The sequence below is a fragment of the Trichechus manatus genome, unplaced genomic scaffold (genome assembly GCF_000243295.1).
Source record: "Trichechus manatus latirostris isolate Lorelei unplaced genomic scaffold, TriManLat1.0 scaffold00209, whole genome shotgun sequence".
In the NCBI taxonomy this organism is placed as follows: domain Eukaryota; kingdom Metazoa; phylum Chordata; class Mammalia; order Sirenia; family Trichechidae; genus Trichechus; species Trichechus manatus.
Window position 1 is genome coordinate 2,952,052 of NW_004444145.1, and position 16,968 is coordinate 2,969,019.

The following is a 16,968-nucleotide window of genomic DNA, read 5'->3' on the forward strand; positions in this document are numbered from 1 at the left end:
GCCACCTCAGCAAATGAAGGTTGTGGTTTGAGTGCCTTCCAACCTGAGGGGCTCATCTTCTGGCACTATACCGGACAATGTTCTGCTGCTATTCATAAGGTTTTCACTGGTCAGTTTTTTCAGAAGTAGACTGCCAGGCCTTTCTTCCTACTCTGTCTTAGTCTGGAAGACCCGCTGAAATCTGTCCACCGTGGATGACCATGCTGCTATTTGAAATACCAGTGGCGTAGCTTCCAGCATTATAGCAACATGCAAGCCACCACAGGATGACAAACTGACAGGTGCTAAATACTGTATATTTTATCCTTTTACAGACACTATATATTTTATCCTTCTGCCTCTCAATTCTCTAACCCATCTCTAACCATGTTCTCCACTAGTCTTCACTGGTTGTTTTTCCCCTCTGCCAATTTATTTTGGAATTTGGAGGGCAGGAGAGGGCCCCCCCAAAAAATATACTTGGAAATCGGGAGCATTATCAAGGAATCCTCAAAGAAGTTGAGCACAGTCTTAGGAGACCCGATTGCTGGAGGCTGGCAAATTTTCTCTTACAGCCTTCTTTTTCTGGGAAGTCTTCTTTGATTAAACTTTCTATTTTCAGGTTGATTGGGACCTTCTCAATCCCCCCATGCTCCAGTGAGAATTTCATCCACCCTAAACATGTTCCCTTTGGTTACATGTTCTACTTTCAAATGAGAGCCTTTCTTAGGTCAGGTTGTGTGCCCCTGAGGAAATCCTAAGGGGTTATATCCCTGGGGAGATGCTTAGGAGATATTCTATTAGTTGAACATTTGTGGAGCAATAACCATGTGCACAAAACTGTGCTTGGTTGTGAGGGATTCTGCAAGGAAGAAGGTCTGACCCAGGACCTTGAGGGGCTTGCAGATGAATAGTGGAGGAAGAGACAGACATCTGGTTAACTCCAATGCAAGGCATACAATAAGTGCATAAGAGATGTGCTAGCCAGGGGCTCTGGGGGTTTAGAAGGAGGAGGGAGAACATCTGATTAGACAGAACAGCAATTCTACCAAGAGGGAAGGTGCATTTGCAATGCGTCTTGAAGGAGTGAGCCTAATCAGCATCCAAAAAGCATTGGCAGATTTGTGCAATAGCAGTTTGGCTCAGGTAGAGGGAGAAGGCATTGGAAAATTGATGGAATGCCAACTGAAATGTTTCAACAATGGCGGCAATACTGGAAACTCTCACTCATCTATGCTAACAAATTTGGAAGACAGTATTTGGCCAACCAACTGGAAGAGATCCATAAATATGCCTATTCCAAAGAAAGGCAATCCAACAGAATGCAGAAATTATCAAACAATATCATTAATATCACATGCAAGTGAAATTTTGCTGAAGATAATTCAAAAATGATTGCAGCAGTACATCGACAGGGAACTGCCAGAAATTCAAGCCGGGTTCAGAAGAGGATGTGGAATGAGGGATATCATTGCTGATGTCAGATGGACCCTGGCTGAAAGCAGAGAATACCAGAAAAGATGTTTACCTGTGCTTTATTGACTACACAAAGGCATTCAACCGTATAGATCATAACAAATTATGGATAACACTGCGAAGAATGGAAATTCTAGAACACTTAATTGTGCTTATGCAGAACCTGTACATAGACCAAGAGGCAGTTGTTCAAACAGAACAAGGGGATACTGCATGGTTTAAAATCAGGAAAGGTGTGCATCAGGGTTATATCTTTTCACCATACTTATTCAATCTGTATGCTGAACAAATAATCTGAGAAGCCAGACTGTATTAAGAAGAAGGAAGCATCAGAATTGTAAGAAGACTCATTAACAGCCTGCGATATGCAGATGACACAGCCTTGCTTGCTGAAAGTGAAGAGGACTTGAAGCGTTTACTGATGAGGATCCAAGACTACAGTCTTCAGTATGGATTTCACCTCAACATAAAGAAAACAAAAATTCTCACATCTGGACCAATAAGCAACATTATGGTAAGTGGAGAAAAGATTAAAGTTGTCAAGGATTTCATTTTACTTGGATCCACAATCAATGTCCATGGAAACAGCGGTCAAGAAATCAAACGATGCATGGCATTGGGCAAATCTGCTGCAAAAGACGTCTTTAAAGTGTTCAAAAGCAAAGATGTCACTTTGAGGACTAAGGTGTGCCTGACCCAATCCATGGTATTTTCAGTCTCCTCTTATGCATGTGAAAGCTGGACAATAAATAAGGAAGACTGAAAAAGAATTGATGCCTTTGAATTATGGTGTTGGTGAAGAATATTGACTATACTATGGACTGCCAGAAGAGCAAACAAATCTGTCTTGTAAGAAGTACAGCCAGAATGCTCTTTAGAAGTGAGAGTGGTGAGACGGTTTCACATACTCTGGACATATTATCAGGAGGGACCAGTCCCTGGAGAAGGACATTATACTTGGTAGAGGGTCAGTGAAAAAGAGGAAGACCCTCAATGGGATGGATTGACACAGTGGCTGCAAGAGTGGGCTCAAGCATAGCAACGATTGTGAGGATGGTGCAGGACTGGGCAGTATTTTGTTCTGTTGTACATGGGATAACTATGAGTTGGAACTGATTCAATGGCACCTATGAGCAATAACAACAGAGGGAGAGTGTGAGATGATAGTGACTGCAGCAGCCAGGGCCATGAGGAGTAGAGGGAGTCAAAACCAGGCCATTCTGCAATTATTGTAATTGCTATCAATAAGTTGTACACCTGTAAAAAATTGAATTGGCAAAAGTTGTGTGATAGATATATTTACAACAACAACAAAAAGAGAGTAGCTGTTGAGGTTGCTTATGCATAACCAAAATTCTCATGGGTTATACCCAAAATCCTCATGGATAGGTATATACCCAAAAGACTTGAAAGCAGAGACTCAAACAGAGACTTGTATACCAATGTTCATTGCAACACTATTCACAATAGCCAAAAAGGTGGAAATAAGAAATAACCTAAATGCCCATCAAAAGATGAATGGATAAACAAAATGTGGTACATACATACAAGGGAATACTACTTAACCAGTAGGAGAAATGAAATCTTGATACATGCCACAATATAGATGAAGCTGGAAGACATTACGCTGAGTGAAATAAGTCAATCACAAAAGGACAAATATTGTATGACCTTACTAACATAAAAAGACAAGAAAAGGCTAATGTATAGAGAACAAAGTTTATTAGTAGTTACTAAGGGTGGGATGTAGGGGGAAAGGAGAGGTTAACAGTGATGGAAATATCACATTGATTAAGGGTAGGGCTGCACAGCTGATTATTGTAATTGCTGTTAAGTTGTACGCCAGTAAAAAGTTGAATTAGGAAAAGTTGTATGATAGATATATTTACAAAAAAAAGAAAAGTTGCTACTGAGGCTGCTTAAACTCATGGGATTTGGTTTCTTGGTTTGGAGATTTAGGATCATGGTTTCATGGGCTGTCCCACTTAATTGGCATAATAACATGTTTAGTGCTTCTGTTCTACCTCTTAGTTTTTTGGGTAGTTAGTGCTTGGGGTCTTAAAAGCTTGCAAGTAGCCATCCAAGGCACAACAATTGGTCTTTGTTCGCCTGGAGCAACAGAAGAAGAAGGAGAGTCAGGATAGGAGAAGGATATGGAACGTGTGACTAATTGCCTCTATGAACAAATGCCTCTTTTGCTATGAGACCAGGAGAACTGGAAGGTGCCCACCTACCATTACTGAACATTTTGCTCAAAGATTTCTGGAGAAGAATCCTGATCAAAAGGGGGGAAATGCAGAAGAGAATTTCAAAGTCTCATGGACTTCAGACTTTCTGGAGCCATGAAGGTTGGATGAACCCCTGAAACTATTGCCCTGAGATCATCTTTAAACCTTAAACCAAAAATATCCCCTGAAGTCTTCTTAAAACCAAACAATAGTTTAGCTTAACTAGTAAAAAATATTTGCCTTGAGCATTATGCTGTATGAAGAACCAACTACCTGTACAGGATCAAACTGACAACAGCAAATGGAAAGATTAGATAGAAACCTTAGAGGGCAGTGAATTTATGTTAATGAGGGAGGAACAACTCAGAAAAGGAGGGTGAGAATGATTGCACAACTCGAAGAATATAATCAGTGTCACTAAATGGTACATGTAGAAACTGTTGAATTGTATGTTTTGCTGTGTATATTCTCAACAACAACAAAATAAATAAAATTAAAACAAAGCAAAAAACCCTGGCCATTTTGTTGCTGGATTAGAGATGCAGAAAATGTACACTTCTAGATTCTTTTTTTCCTAGAGTTTTTATTCTGTGTGAGCATATGAAATTTCCACTTTCATCGTCTTGAGCTGATCACTCAGTTGTTTTAGAGGTCTTTCCTTTTACTTTCCCACTGGTAGTATAATTTTCCCTAAAGGAAGAAAAAACGAGTATGGTGTGGAAGCATGCGAGCACGGACAGCCCTGAATGTGTAGTGGGTGAGCTGTGATCAGAACATTACTTCAGGAGCATTAATTTGTGTGGTCGAATTGGTGTGGGAGGCATAAAGGAGGTCTCTGCTGTCAAAGTGGGAGGAGAGAAAGACTTGACATCCCTAATTTATGGGATATGGCAATGAAGGGGGAAGGAGTAGAGGTGGAAATCCAAGGTAAGTTTGAGGTTTCAAGCCTGGAAAGTTGAGACAATGGTGATGTCATGAACAGAAGCAGGGAAGAGATGAGTATGATCCCAATTAGAGATGGAGGATGATGAGTTTGCTTTGAGGCATGTTGAATCACAGTAGATAAAGATTTGGGGTCATATGTAGAAGTGAACTTTGAAATCAAGACAGTAGATATCACTGAAAGAGAGAAGAAAAGAGAACCAAGGACGGAAACCTGGGGAGCCTTACTTTGGTGAATGGTAGAAGGGATCGAAAAGGCCTAGTCAGAGGAGGGCAAATGAACCAGGAGAGGGCAGTGTCACAAGAGCTAAGGGAACCGAAAGCATTAAGAAAGAGGAAGTGGTAAAGAATAGGGATACTGCTTGGCACACATTGGGCTCCCAGGAAAGTCTTTTGAATTGAACTGAAACAGATGTCAGATGATAGGGATTTAGTGATTAAGTGGTCTTTGGTATCTTTAGTGAGGGCAATTTCAGTAGAGAATGAGGTCAGACGCCACATTCAGAGGCTGTGGAACAAGGAGGTGGTTGAGGAAAGGGAGCCAGATCTATAGAATATTCTCAAAAGTGGTTTGATGGAGAAGAGAAGAAAACAAGGGCAGAGGCTTGGGAGAGTAGCACTGCATTGGGAAGATTTCTTTTTAAGGAAACGGAGACGTGAGCATGTTTGTAGTCAGGAGAAACCTGTGGAAAAGATGGATGGAAAGGAGAAACTGAGGATAACTGATGCAGTAGGACTCCAGATGGATGGGAAGCAACTGGGATCAAGAGTCTTAGTCATTAGCATGGCAAAGAGGAGAAGCTGGGGGAGGGGGGAAGCTAGCCAGCTTGAGGTGGAGGGAGTTCACATGAGATAGCCTAAGTCTTCTCAATAAAATATGAAGCTAGGTCACCTGCTCAGAGGGGACAGAATGTGGATAAGGTTGTGAATTTGAAGACAGAGGCTAAAGACTGGAACAGCTTCTGTAGTGGAAGATGGTGGGGAGTTAGCCTGAGATCTAGATTGCTAAGCAATGGTAACCAGGCAGAAATGAGAGAAGACCAAGCAGGTGGGGTGGAGGGGTGGGGGACTGGTATTGAGGAGAGCTTACTGATTCTAGGCTCCAGGCTTGACAGGATATCTATGAAGCCAGATGGAGGTGGCAGAGACCTGGAAGTCATGAACAACAACAACAAAAAAGCAGGTGTATAGAAGGAATGAGGGAGTAGGAGAAGAGGAACTAAGGAGGAAATGCTACTGGATCACTTATTTTCTAAAGTTCCCCTCTCTTTGTATGGCATTTAATATCTCTCCCTTGAACCCCAGCCTCATGCTCCTTACGATTTGTAACTAGTCTGTCACTACTATTGTAGATTGTATTTCACAATGCAGAAATAAATTATGGAAGCTGATCTTAGACTGTATTGGCTAACATTTATTCCAGGCATTGTAGTAAGCATTTTACATACATTATCTTATTTACTGCTCACAGAAACTCTATGAGTTTTAATAATAAGCTAGTAGTATTATCTTTTAAAGATGAGTCACAGAGAGATTGCATAACCTGCTAAAGGTCACGTGGCTAGCAAATGGTGGAGCCAAGTTTTGGACCCAGGTAGGCTGACTCCACCCCGTGCTCTTACCCCTCTTCAAAAATTGCCTCCCTGCCAAGATTTGCTGCAGTTGGCATACAGCGACTGATTGCTTTGTAAAAATCACTTAGTCAATTACAGGCATCTGTATTGGCCTTTACAGTTTGCAAATCACTTTCACACACATTTCCTTTATCTTCACCATGTGCCCATGAGATTTGCAGCCACATGCACGATGAACGAGGAGACCCTCAACTCTGCAATCTCTACATCTTCATCCTGGAAGTCTTTGAAGTTTAGTCATTACAGAGGTGTGACCAGGCCCCAGAACTGTGAGCTTTGTTTTTCTCCTGAATATGCCAGGCTCCTTTTACTAAATAAAGGAGTTCCCTCCACAGACCTTCTTCTTCTTTCCAGGTCATAGAACTCTGTACGTGGGGGTTCGGATGGCCCTGGGTCGGCAGAGCCATCGGCATCACCGAACCCATGGCCAGAAGCACCGGAGACGAGGGCGAGCCAAAGGAGCCAGTCAGGGGGAGGAAGGCCAGGAGGCCTTGGCCCACGGTAATTAATATGCTCAGGAGAGAGGGTGGGTGTTTATGGCTGGGAGGCTTGATGATGCTGAGGGATATCAAGCAGGTGGTCTTGATTCTCTAGTCCTTCTTTAGGGTTTTCAGAGCTTGCTTCCAAGAAGAAACATCTCTAAGAATCAAAAGTATATTTCTGAAAACTTCACAGTTCCAGCCCCCAAAAAACAATACCACAGTAGGTAAAATTGTTTATTGAATAATTAGCCATTCCTTTTAATCAAATTAGTCAGGTTTTCAGTTTCTTATGGGTTTTTTGAAAATGGTCTCCGTTCATGAATATTTCCTCCTGTGAAACTGCTTCCACAGAATAGTTTCTTTCTGGGAATAAAGAAAAATCTGATCTGCGTTCAGGATTGTCTTTGGTGCATTCCTGAAGTTGTTAGGCCACCTAGATGCACTAAGTAAGGCAGAATGTTATTTCTGTTCTAAGTTTGATGCTAGGAGCAGACTTTTCTCTGTGATTGATTTTCCAGACACACCATCTCAGCGTGTTCAGTTCATTCTTGGCACTGAGGAAGATGAAGAGCATGTGCCTCATGAGCTGTTCACAGAGCTGGATGAGATCTGTATGAAAGAAGGAGAAGATGCTGCGTGGAAGGAGACAGCCAGGTGAGGCCCTAAGATAATCTTGATCAAAATCTGCTTGGGTAGGCAAATGTGTACCTTTCAGCAAGTTACAGGCCTGCCTGTTTGCCTTTTATTTCTTTGTGGGAGGAGTGATGACTGATGTGGGTTCCGATGTGCCAGAGTTTCCTGTGGGCCGTTTTGGTGTTGATTTCTTTGTGATGTCTCTGGTCATACCTATGCCAACTGACCTTGGGCCTGGGATTGGCTTAAACATGAAACATTCAGGGGGTCCTCTCTCATTTTGGGAGAGGGGCCCAGATTGGTTCATGGGTTATCTTGGTGTTGTAGGTCTGGTTTAGAAGATGCCTGGTGGGGCCACCTTGGTTTACACTTAGCCCAGCAGACATAGCATGCTCCAGACTTTTCCTGCAGGTGAACCATGGGGTCATTTGGGTTTTTAATTCACTAGAAGTCCAAGAATTTTTGAGAATTTAATTTTATCTGGGATAATTCAACCGCACAGAGACCCTTGGGATTATAGCCAGCCAGGTACTAGGCTTCCTGGGATAATTGTAGAATGACCATGCTTGTCTCATGTTCATACCCCTGAAGAGCGCTCAGATTAACCAGGGCCATGTCTAGAGCTTTTTCAATAACTGACCAGTGAGCCTTATGGATGCTACAAAGCCAGCATGCCTGAGCCTCAGGGAAGGAGGCAAAGTAGGTAACTGGCAAAACGTAGATCCAGCTCTCATTGGAACAGCTCTTCCAAGATACCGACTGTATCTGTGGATGCTTTCTATGGGTAGAAAAGATTAAACCGGCCAATTGGCCCGATACCAAGTGAAAAGGCAATTAGGCTTATCGTTCTGTCTTTGTGAACTTCTTAAGGTCACACAGAATACTGTGGTTGCCCTTTCTTTTCTTTTCTTTTTTCAAATGGTTGACTTTTTTAAAAAGAAAAACATTATCATTTTATTTATGTAATTTGTCAATGTGTCTAAAAGATAGAGGTTAGATCTATTTTTTTAATTGCACAAGTAATGCATGTTCATTACAGAAGATTAGAAAATAAAGATAAACAAAAAAAAAGAAAATTATCTGTAATCTCACTATCCCAGGGATAATGAGGAATATAGTATTTTGGTGTCTTATACCCATATATGTATTTTTAAATTTTTCTTAAAACTGAAATCAAATTATACTCAATCCTGCACTGTTTTATAGCCTGCTTTTTTTTTTTTTTTTACTTACCAGTGTACCCTGAACATACAGATTAAATCCTACAGTGTTCAATGTGATTATTCAGATATCATTCTTTGTGGCATCCATTAAAGATTCTCTCTTGAAAATTCCTCACTTTCTGTGGCATCTAGTTATTTGTAATCCTTTCAGATGGCTGAAGTTTGAAGAAGATGTTGAGGATGGGGGAGAACGCTGGAGCAAGCCTTACGTGGCAACCCTTTCATTGCACAGTCTCTTTGAGCTAAGAAGCTGCCTTATTAATGGAACGGTCCTTCTGGATATGCGTGCTAACAGCATAGAAGAAATTTCAGGTAAGGTTAGGTGACAGAAAACAGGAATTTTTGTGTAAACTAAGAGGTATGGTGTAGAGGAACGAATAAAGTGGCTCCATATCCTTAGGCAAGTCACTTAACTTCCCAGCCTTAACATCCTCAGCTGTGGGATGAATTTCATTTCATTTCATTAGGGCCAAATGCTGCAGAGAGGTCAGGCTAGGTGAGGACTGTAGATATCCATTGGATTTAGCAACTGGAAGGTTATTGATGATTTTTATCAAGAGCAGTTTCATTGGGGTAGCCAAATTGCAAGGGGCCGAGGAATTTTTCTTTGGGGAACCATAAATGAAAGGAGAGAGAAGAGGTAGTAGATAGAGGGGTGGAGATTCTTTTTTTTCCTCCCCAAGATGAAAGATCCTGAAGTATAAATCAGTATAAAGGCTAAAGTTACAGAAACATGGATCCTCATTCATTGCTTCTAGCCTTGGATAGTAATGTATGGAGTTAGAAGTTGAGAATATGTTGGGGTTTAGGGGAGGCTTGGGGGTAGATAGGTAGAATTGAAGTAAAACTGCCAAGGTTCTTCATATCAGGTATCTGATATATTCATAATGTTAGTGATAAGGATAGGTAAACTGTATCAAGTGTTTACTGTGAATCAAAACTTCATATACATTATTACTTAATTTTCCAGAACAGGCCCCTGAGGTAAGTGATATTATTAGCTCCATATTACAGATGAGGGAACTAAGGTACAGAGAGGTTATATAACTTGCCTAAGATCACACAGCTAGAAAGTGGTGGAACTGGGATAGAATGTGGTTCTTTAGCTCCAGAACCCATGCTCTTAACCACTGTGCCAACTGCCTCTCAACACCAGGTATTTGAATTGTTTTCCCCCTCAGCTATGCTGGGCTAGACAGGTTTAAGGTTGATGCTTGATGATAATTGTTGGCAGTGAGTGGTCAGTTAATTATTCTTATAGGTCCCACATTCAGCTTTGAGTTTTACAGTTACAGTTCCCCTTAACAATCACAGCAATATTAAAATCCTGGAGGAAAGGAATGCAGGGGAACTTTGGCAGATGGCAGAACAAAGTGGTAATAATGTGGACTTTCGAGTCAAACAGTCCTGGGTTTGAGTTCTAGCTCTGCAGCTTACTAGCTGTGTGACCTTGGGCAATTTTGTAACTATTTGGGTCTCAATTTCCCTATCTGTAAAAATTGTTATGATAATATGTACTTCTCATGATTTTTATGGGCATTAGATTATATATATAAAGTTCATAATATAGTTCCTGGCACATATTAAATGCTCAATAGTTTCTGTTCTTAATAATATAATGATTCATTATATGAGAAAGTATGATTTTCACAGATGCTATCATCACTAGCTTTTTCAGACACTGAAACTGAAATTGCACCTTAGTGACCCTGGTGGAAATGCTTCACCTACCCCATCCCCCTCACACCCACCCCTCCTGACACTGGCCTCCTTGGGTTTGTTGACCATCAGTCCGAGTGTTCATGTCAGCGCCTACTTTCCAGACCTGATCCTGGACCAGCAAGAACTGTCCAGTGACCTGAATGACAGCGTGAGGATTAAAGTGCGGGAAGCCCTTCTCAAAAAGCATCATCATCAGAATGAAAAGAAGAGAAACAACCTCATTCCCATTGTTCGCTCTTTTGCTGAGGCTGGCAAGAAGCAGTCTGATCCACATTCAATGGACAAAAATGGTAAGATTTTTAGGAATGACTGCTCTCTGTCTTTACAAATAAGACATTTGAGAACTAGTTGGAGATGCTAAGTTACTAGGGAGCTACATTTGTCTAATATGCTCCGTGCCAATTTGAATACTTAGTACTTTTTGGTGATGGGTAAGATGGGTGGCTGGGATGGTACCCATCTTTCTTGTGTAGCATCAGGGATGCACACGTCAGATAGACCTCAGTGGACTCAAGATAAAGGACTTGTGCCCCAGGGTAGCATCAAAACTAACATGGCTTTTGGAAGATTTCTACATTAGGGTCTATTTGGGGCCACAAAAGGTCAGCTGGAGCTTTTTAGGCCAAATGTGATTCTTTTTAGAAACTTAGAAGGAGGCAAAATATAGTAGTGAAGCTCTTGAGTCCAACTTCTGGGTTTCAAGTTCTGGCTTCACCATCTGCAAAGTGGGCAACCTACTAAACCTCTTCAAGTCTCACTTTCTCATCTGTAAAACAGGGATAATAATAGGACCTACCCCATTATTATGAAGCTTCAACAAGTTAATCCATATAAAAGCGTTAGCTCGGTACACGATGGTTATAAACACTCAATGATTTTCAGCTGCTGATTAGTTACCTTTTCTGTGGCCAGGCAAGGTCAGTCTATATTGGTCTCCTGGTCTCCACATTTACTGAATCACAATGTGCAAGAGATATGCCTAGGAAGCTATACTTTTGAAGAGTCCTTCATAGGGGTCTTTGATATGCCCTTCTGGTTAAGGATTACTGCCTTAATAGAGATAGAAAAGAGGGTCATAAATGTGTTCAGGAAGAAGGTACAGAAGTAATGAGACCTCTATCTTCCCTTTAACCCTAATGAGTAGGCAAGTAGATAGGTATGTGTGGGTCCTGGCTTCACAGCATCTCAACTTCTTCCCCCTGTAGGTTTTCAAGAGAGAGTCATAGCCAACTGATGGTGGATGGGGTGAGCCAGAAGGGGAAAAGGGCAGGGACTCAAGAGAATTCGGTTTCATTTTCTCCAAATAGGTCAAACTGTGTCTCCTCAGTCTGTTCCAACTACAAATCTTGAAGTAAAAAATGGAATGAATTGTGAACACAGCCCTGTGGATTTAAGCAAGGTGAGCAGAGATATGGGAATTGGCTTATAGCCTAGGATCCAATTGCTAGAAGCTGGGTGAGGTTTGGTATTTCAAGATCCTTTTTCTAAGACCAGAGCCCCGTCTGCAGAAAAGGAGGCCCATCTGCTTATGTCTTCTCCCTTCTACCCCAGCCTATTCCCTTCTCCTCATTAGTTTGTTCATCCAGATTCAACATGATGAAACTGGGAATAGCCACAGAGTGTCTTCCTTGACACAGACCTCTTAATTTCTCAGTTATTTTTTGATACCTGCTCTCCAGCTGCTCCTTCTAACCTTTGTGGGTTTTGTCAGAATAATACTTTTGCTGTTGTCTCCTAAAACTCCCGTGTGGTTGAAACTCTTTTTGGGACTGTGACTTTAGTATCCAAGCCCTTCCATAGAAGTAGTTTACTGGTTCCAGCCTTGGTCTCTTTATGTCTCCAGTTCTCCTTGCTCTCTTTCTCCTTGACACACTATCTTTCTAAAACACAGCAGTGTCATGTCACTTCTCAGAAAGCTTCCCATTTTATTTAGAAAAAAACTGAAACCTCTGATAAAGCATTAAAACATTTGAAAATGGAAACAATTTGACCCAAATCTTCAAAAGCATTCCTCTTTGAGGAACATAGTGTGATGGAATTCAAATCAGAACACCTGGATTTAAATCCTGATTCTATCTCTGAAAAGTTGTGTGGTCATGGGTAAGTCAACCTCACTTCTTGGGTCTCAGTTGCTTCATTTTTTTTTTTTTTTTTTAAAGTGAGGCTAATAAGACCTGTCTTATCCACCTTACAGGGTTATTGTGAGGATCAAATGAGGTAATATGAGAAAATATTTGATAGACTATAAAATGTCATTATGAATGTAAAGTAAGAGGAGGATGATTGATGTTGAGGTGATGGCTCCCCAGTCAGAGGATTATTTTGGACTTTCAGGTGGACCTTCATTTCATGAAAAAAATTCCCACTGGGGCAGAGGCCTCAAATGTCCTGGTTGGAGAGGTGGATACTCTGGACCGCCCCATTGTTGCTTTTGTGAGGCTGTCTCCAGCTGTTCTTCTCTCAGGCCTGACAGAAGTGCCGATCCCAACAAGGTAAAGACAAAGATAACCAATCTTAGTGCATTCTAACTAAAATCCAGATTTATGTGAGCTCTAATGGGAGAAACTAGTTTAATACCAAAATTTAGGATTAATTAATTCTGAGAATGCTGTATAAACTCAGAAAACTGGGATATATACACATATTTTATGATGAACCGCACTTATGACCATCTTTTTATTTTGTACATTTAAAAAAAAAATTTTTTTATTGTACTTTAGATGAAGATTTACAGAACTTATAGTTTCTCATTAAACAGTACACATATAGTTTTATGACATTGGTTAACAACCCCACGATATATCAACATTCTCCCTTCTTGACCTTGGATTCCCTATTACCAGCTTTCTTGTCCCCTCCTGCCTTCTAGTCCTTGCCCTGGGCTGTTGTGCCCCATTAGTCTTGTTTTGTTTTATGGGCCTGTCTAATCTTTGGTTGAAGGGTGAACCTCGGGAGTGACTTCATTACCGAACTAAAAGGGTGCCCGGGGGCCATACTCTGGGGGTTTCTCCAGAAAACTGGGGTATATTTGATTAACCACCATGCAGAAGAATTCTAAGATTCTTAAGGCTTGGACTGCATAGTACCTACAGCCTTGGAAGTGGAAAACTGAGGAAATTAGAAGGGCATGTTGTTGCTAGGTGCCGTCAAGTCAGTTCCGACTCATAGCGACCCTATAAGACAGAGTAGAACTGCCCTATAGGGTTTCCAAGGAGCAGCTGGTGGATTCGAACTGTCAACCTTTAGGTTAGCTCCTGAGCTCTTAACCACTATGCCACCAGGGCTCCTAGAAGGGCATAGTAAGGGCCAAATTTGTTATGATGGCAAGCCTAAGTCTTAACTCTTCCAGTTCTATAGAGCCGTATCCCAGGGCAATGTCTCTGAGCAAAGGTATTGGTGTCTCTCTCTTTCCACAGTTCTGGCAGGGTTTGTATCATTTGCAGATATGCCCCTATTGTTCAAAAGGCTGTTCCTGGTCTCTGGTGATGCAGGTAATTCAGAGTCCCATTAATAACACAAGATTCAGATGTCCAGAACACAGTTTAGACTCCTCTGTGGGGTTTAATCATTTCAGTTTCTTTAGCCTTCTTCTCTACCCATCATTTTCTTATTAGAGCAATGAATGGGATTCAGATAACCTTGAATTTACAGTGCAGTAAAAATGCCATGTTTTGAAAACACTGTCCTTTTTATGGCAAGGACTTGTGTCTATGGAAACTCTCAGAAATGTAACCACATTATTGAATGGAGTCACACCCAAGCCCATAGTGGAGCTATTAGGTCACGGCAACTCATATTGTTCCATCATTAGTATGCCGCTGTTTATTGAAGGTGCAGTGATTATTTCTGTTTGATAGGAGAGAAAAACGTTCTGCCGTTTAGAGAGGCGTAAGATGCCACTTCTTTATGTTTACTTACATAATTTCATCCTCTGTGTGTGTTGCCAGGTTTTTGTTTATTTTATTGGGTCCAGTAGGGAAAGGCCAGCAGTACCATGAAATTGGCAGATCTATGGCCACCATCATGACAGATGAGGTATGCCCCACTTCTGCTTTTTAATCATTCATCCTGTAAATATTTATTGAGCGTACTCTGTGTCAGGCACTGTGCTAGGTGTTGGGGATAAAATAATTATAATTGCAATGACTGCTGGGAAGCAGTTAAGGGGATGTCTCTGAGAGCCTATTGTGGATGAGGGGCGGGGGGGACCAAGCCCTCTGGGGGATTTTTCCTCCTATGTCATCTCTCCCTTTTTGAGTAATCAAGGAGGCAGAGAAATCTTTTTCTGGGAAAATTATTATTGCCAAGGAGGATACTTAGAGAGAATACATTAAAACTGATTTAACTTTCTAGCGAGGGTGGTTAATTAAATGCATCTAAGCTATTTACATGAGGAAACCTCACTGCTGTTGCATATAAATGAGACCAGTTGTATAGGGACCAGGTGTATGACCTCGGGCACTGTAATGTGAATGTCCTGACATGTCCATAGTAAGGCATTTAGACATTTTGCTGAACCTGTAATGCAGAGTGGTGAGAACTACCCTGCTCATGTGAGCTGAAAGCAGGGCTTTTGATGCATTTGTCTCAGGAAGCAAAGGGAGATGCGGGCTGTGTTTATAAGCTCTCTTTGATTGGGAGGCTTCTTACGTAGAGGAACATCATTAGTAATTCCATTCCATTCCAGTTTTTCTGTCCATTACGATCAGGAGAATTTTGTATGTATCTTGCCTTTTGTTCCATTCTTTGAGGAGATAATAGAATTGTACAACTTTAGAGTCACTGTCTTATCTCTACTTAATACGAACAGATATATATTTAGTTCTTTTTGACCTATCTCATCCTGGTTCTTTTTTTTTTAAATCCTTTTATCCATTTATCCTTGTACTTCTCCAAGTACTCAGTTTTCTGCATCTCGATCCCTGTGACAGACATAAAGATCAAGAGATTGTATCCATCCTTCACCATGTCAGTTGATGATTGTTTTAAGTGAAGTTACTTTCAACTTTCCTGAATGTTTTTTCTTCTGTGTAGATTTTTCATGATGTGGCATATAAGGCAAAAGAGAGAGATGACCTCCTGGCAGGGATTGATGAGTTCCTGGACCAGGTGACGGTGCTCCCTCCAGGGGAATGGGACCCCACCATTAGAATTGAGCCACCCAAAAATGTCCCTTCCCAGGTAATGTATGCACATCAGGCAGTGGTCATTAGCATCACTTACTGAGTGCCCACAATGGACAGAGCAAAGACTGGTGGGTTTATGCTAAATAAATGGAGACATGCCCCTCTATTGGGGCACCTAGAATGTCAGAACAGTAATAAAAAGTGAAGGTGCTGTAACATAGATCGGCTCAAGTGTGATGAGGTCAGTCAGGATTATCTGTGGATGAATTTTAAGCCAAGTTTTGAAGGATTCATGTGGAATGGCAGAGTGGAGAGGGGAGGACATTTTTGGGGGTAGTACATCATGTACAAAGCCATCAGATGAAAACAGAAAGTGGTATAGGGAGAGCAGAGTTCCTGCATACTTTTTTTGGACATGTTAAAGTTGGAAAGGCCAGGTACTTTAAATATGCTAATTTAATCTTCACAGCAATATCCCAAATAGGTATTATTCTCCTGTTTTTACAAATGAGAAATAAAACTTGAGGGGGAAAAAAAAAGAAAAACTCCTGTCTTCTAGGGCAAAGTTTTAAGGTAAAGTGAGATTATACAAAGGCAAATTTGAAACTTGAACTGTAGGTCATATCTGATGCCAAAGTCCCAATTTTTCCTGTTTTTGGGCAAGGCAGAGTGAAGAGCCAGATACTAGTAGAAAATTTTATATATATATATTACCTCCCCCCACAAAGGAAGGTCAATAAACTGCTCTAAATAAAAAAATGCATTTAAACGTTACAGAGAAACACTTGGGCATTTTGGGCTGATTTTGGGTTATCCCATCATCTTGCCCACCTGTTAACAGGTAGGACAGAATAGATGGCTGACTTTACTAATTTTGTGCCCCTCTCTTAATAGGAGAAAAGGAAAATGCCTGGAGTTCCAAATGGAAACATATGCCACATAGAACCAGAACCACATGGGGGCCACAGTGGGCCAGAACTTCAGCGCACTGGGCGGTAAGTTCTGGGACGTTTCACAGCTGATGCTACTTACTGGGCAGAAGGTGTGTAAAGGAATGAAGCATACTCTTTGCTTTCAGCTTTCTTCTCTGTAGTGTCTTTATGGTCTAGAAATGACTTTTCAAATAGAACCATTGACTATTACAAATATATCAAATATTGTGTTCATTCATTCAAGTTTCTCAAACCACCTACCATGTTTCATCTCACCTCCAGTCCTTCCCTTATGTTGTTCCCTCTAATTTGAACACTCTCCCTTCTTCATCTTCTGTCTCATTCCTGCTTATCCTTTGTCTCAACTAGGTGCCACTTCCTTTGAGAAGCCTTCCAGGACTCTCTGTAGATGAGGTTAGGTGTTCCTGCTATGTGATGTCACAGCATTGAGCTCCCCTGTTATAGCCCTTATCACACTTCATTATTATTGCTTGATTAGTTGTCTTTCCTGCTAGACTCCTCCATATGGGAAGGGACCCCATCTGTCTTGTTCACCATTATATTCCCAGCATCCAGCATAGTGCCTGGCAT

General features: G+C 41.2%; 1 protein-coding gene across 1 annotated transcript in view; it reads left to right on the top strand.

Moving 5' to 3' along the window:
• SLC4A8 (solute carrier family 4 member 8) overlaps positions 1-16,968 on the top strand; it is an 83,835-nt gene that overhangs the window by 24,135 nt on the left and 42,732 nt on the right. Inside the window, exons 3-11 of the mRNA XM_004388344.2 lie at positions 6,614-6,760; positions 7,260-7,395; positions 8,749-8,909; positions 10,421-10,609; positions 11,627-11,718; positions 12,654-12,811; positions 14,267-14,354; positions 15,354-15,500; positions 16,340-16,440. Of these exons, the coding sequence (XP_004388401.1) occupies positions 6,614-6,760; positions 7,260-7,395; positions 8,749-8,909; positions 10,421-10,609; positions 11,627-11,718; positions 12,654-12,811; positions 14,267-14,354; positions 15,354-15,500; positions 16,340-16,440 (1,219 nt within the window). The remainder of the gene's footprint in view (positions 1-6,613; positions 6,761-7,259; positions 7,396-8,748; positions 8,910-10,420; positions 10,610-11,626; positions 11,719-12,653; positions 12,812-14,266; positions 14,355-15,353; positions 15,501-16,339; positions 16,441-16,968) is intronic.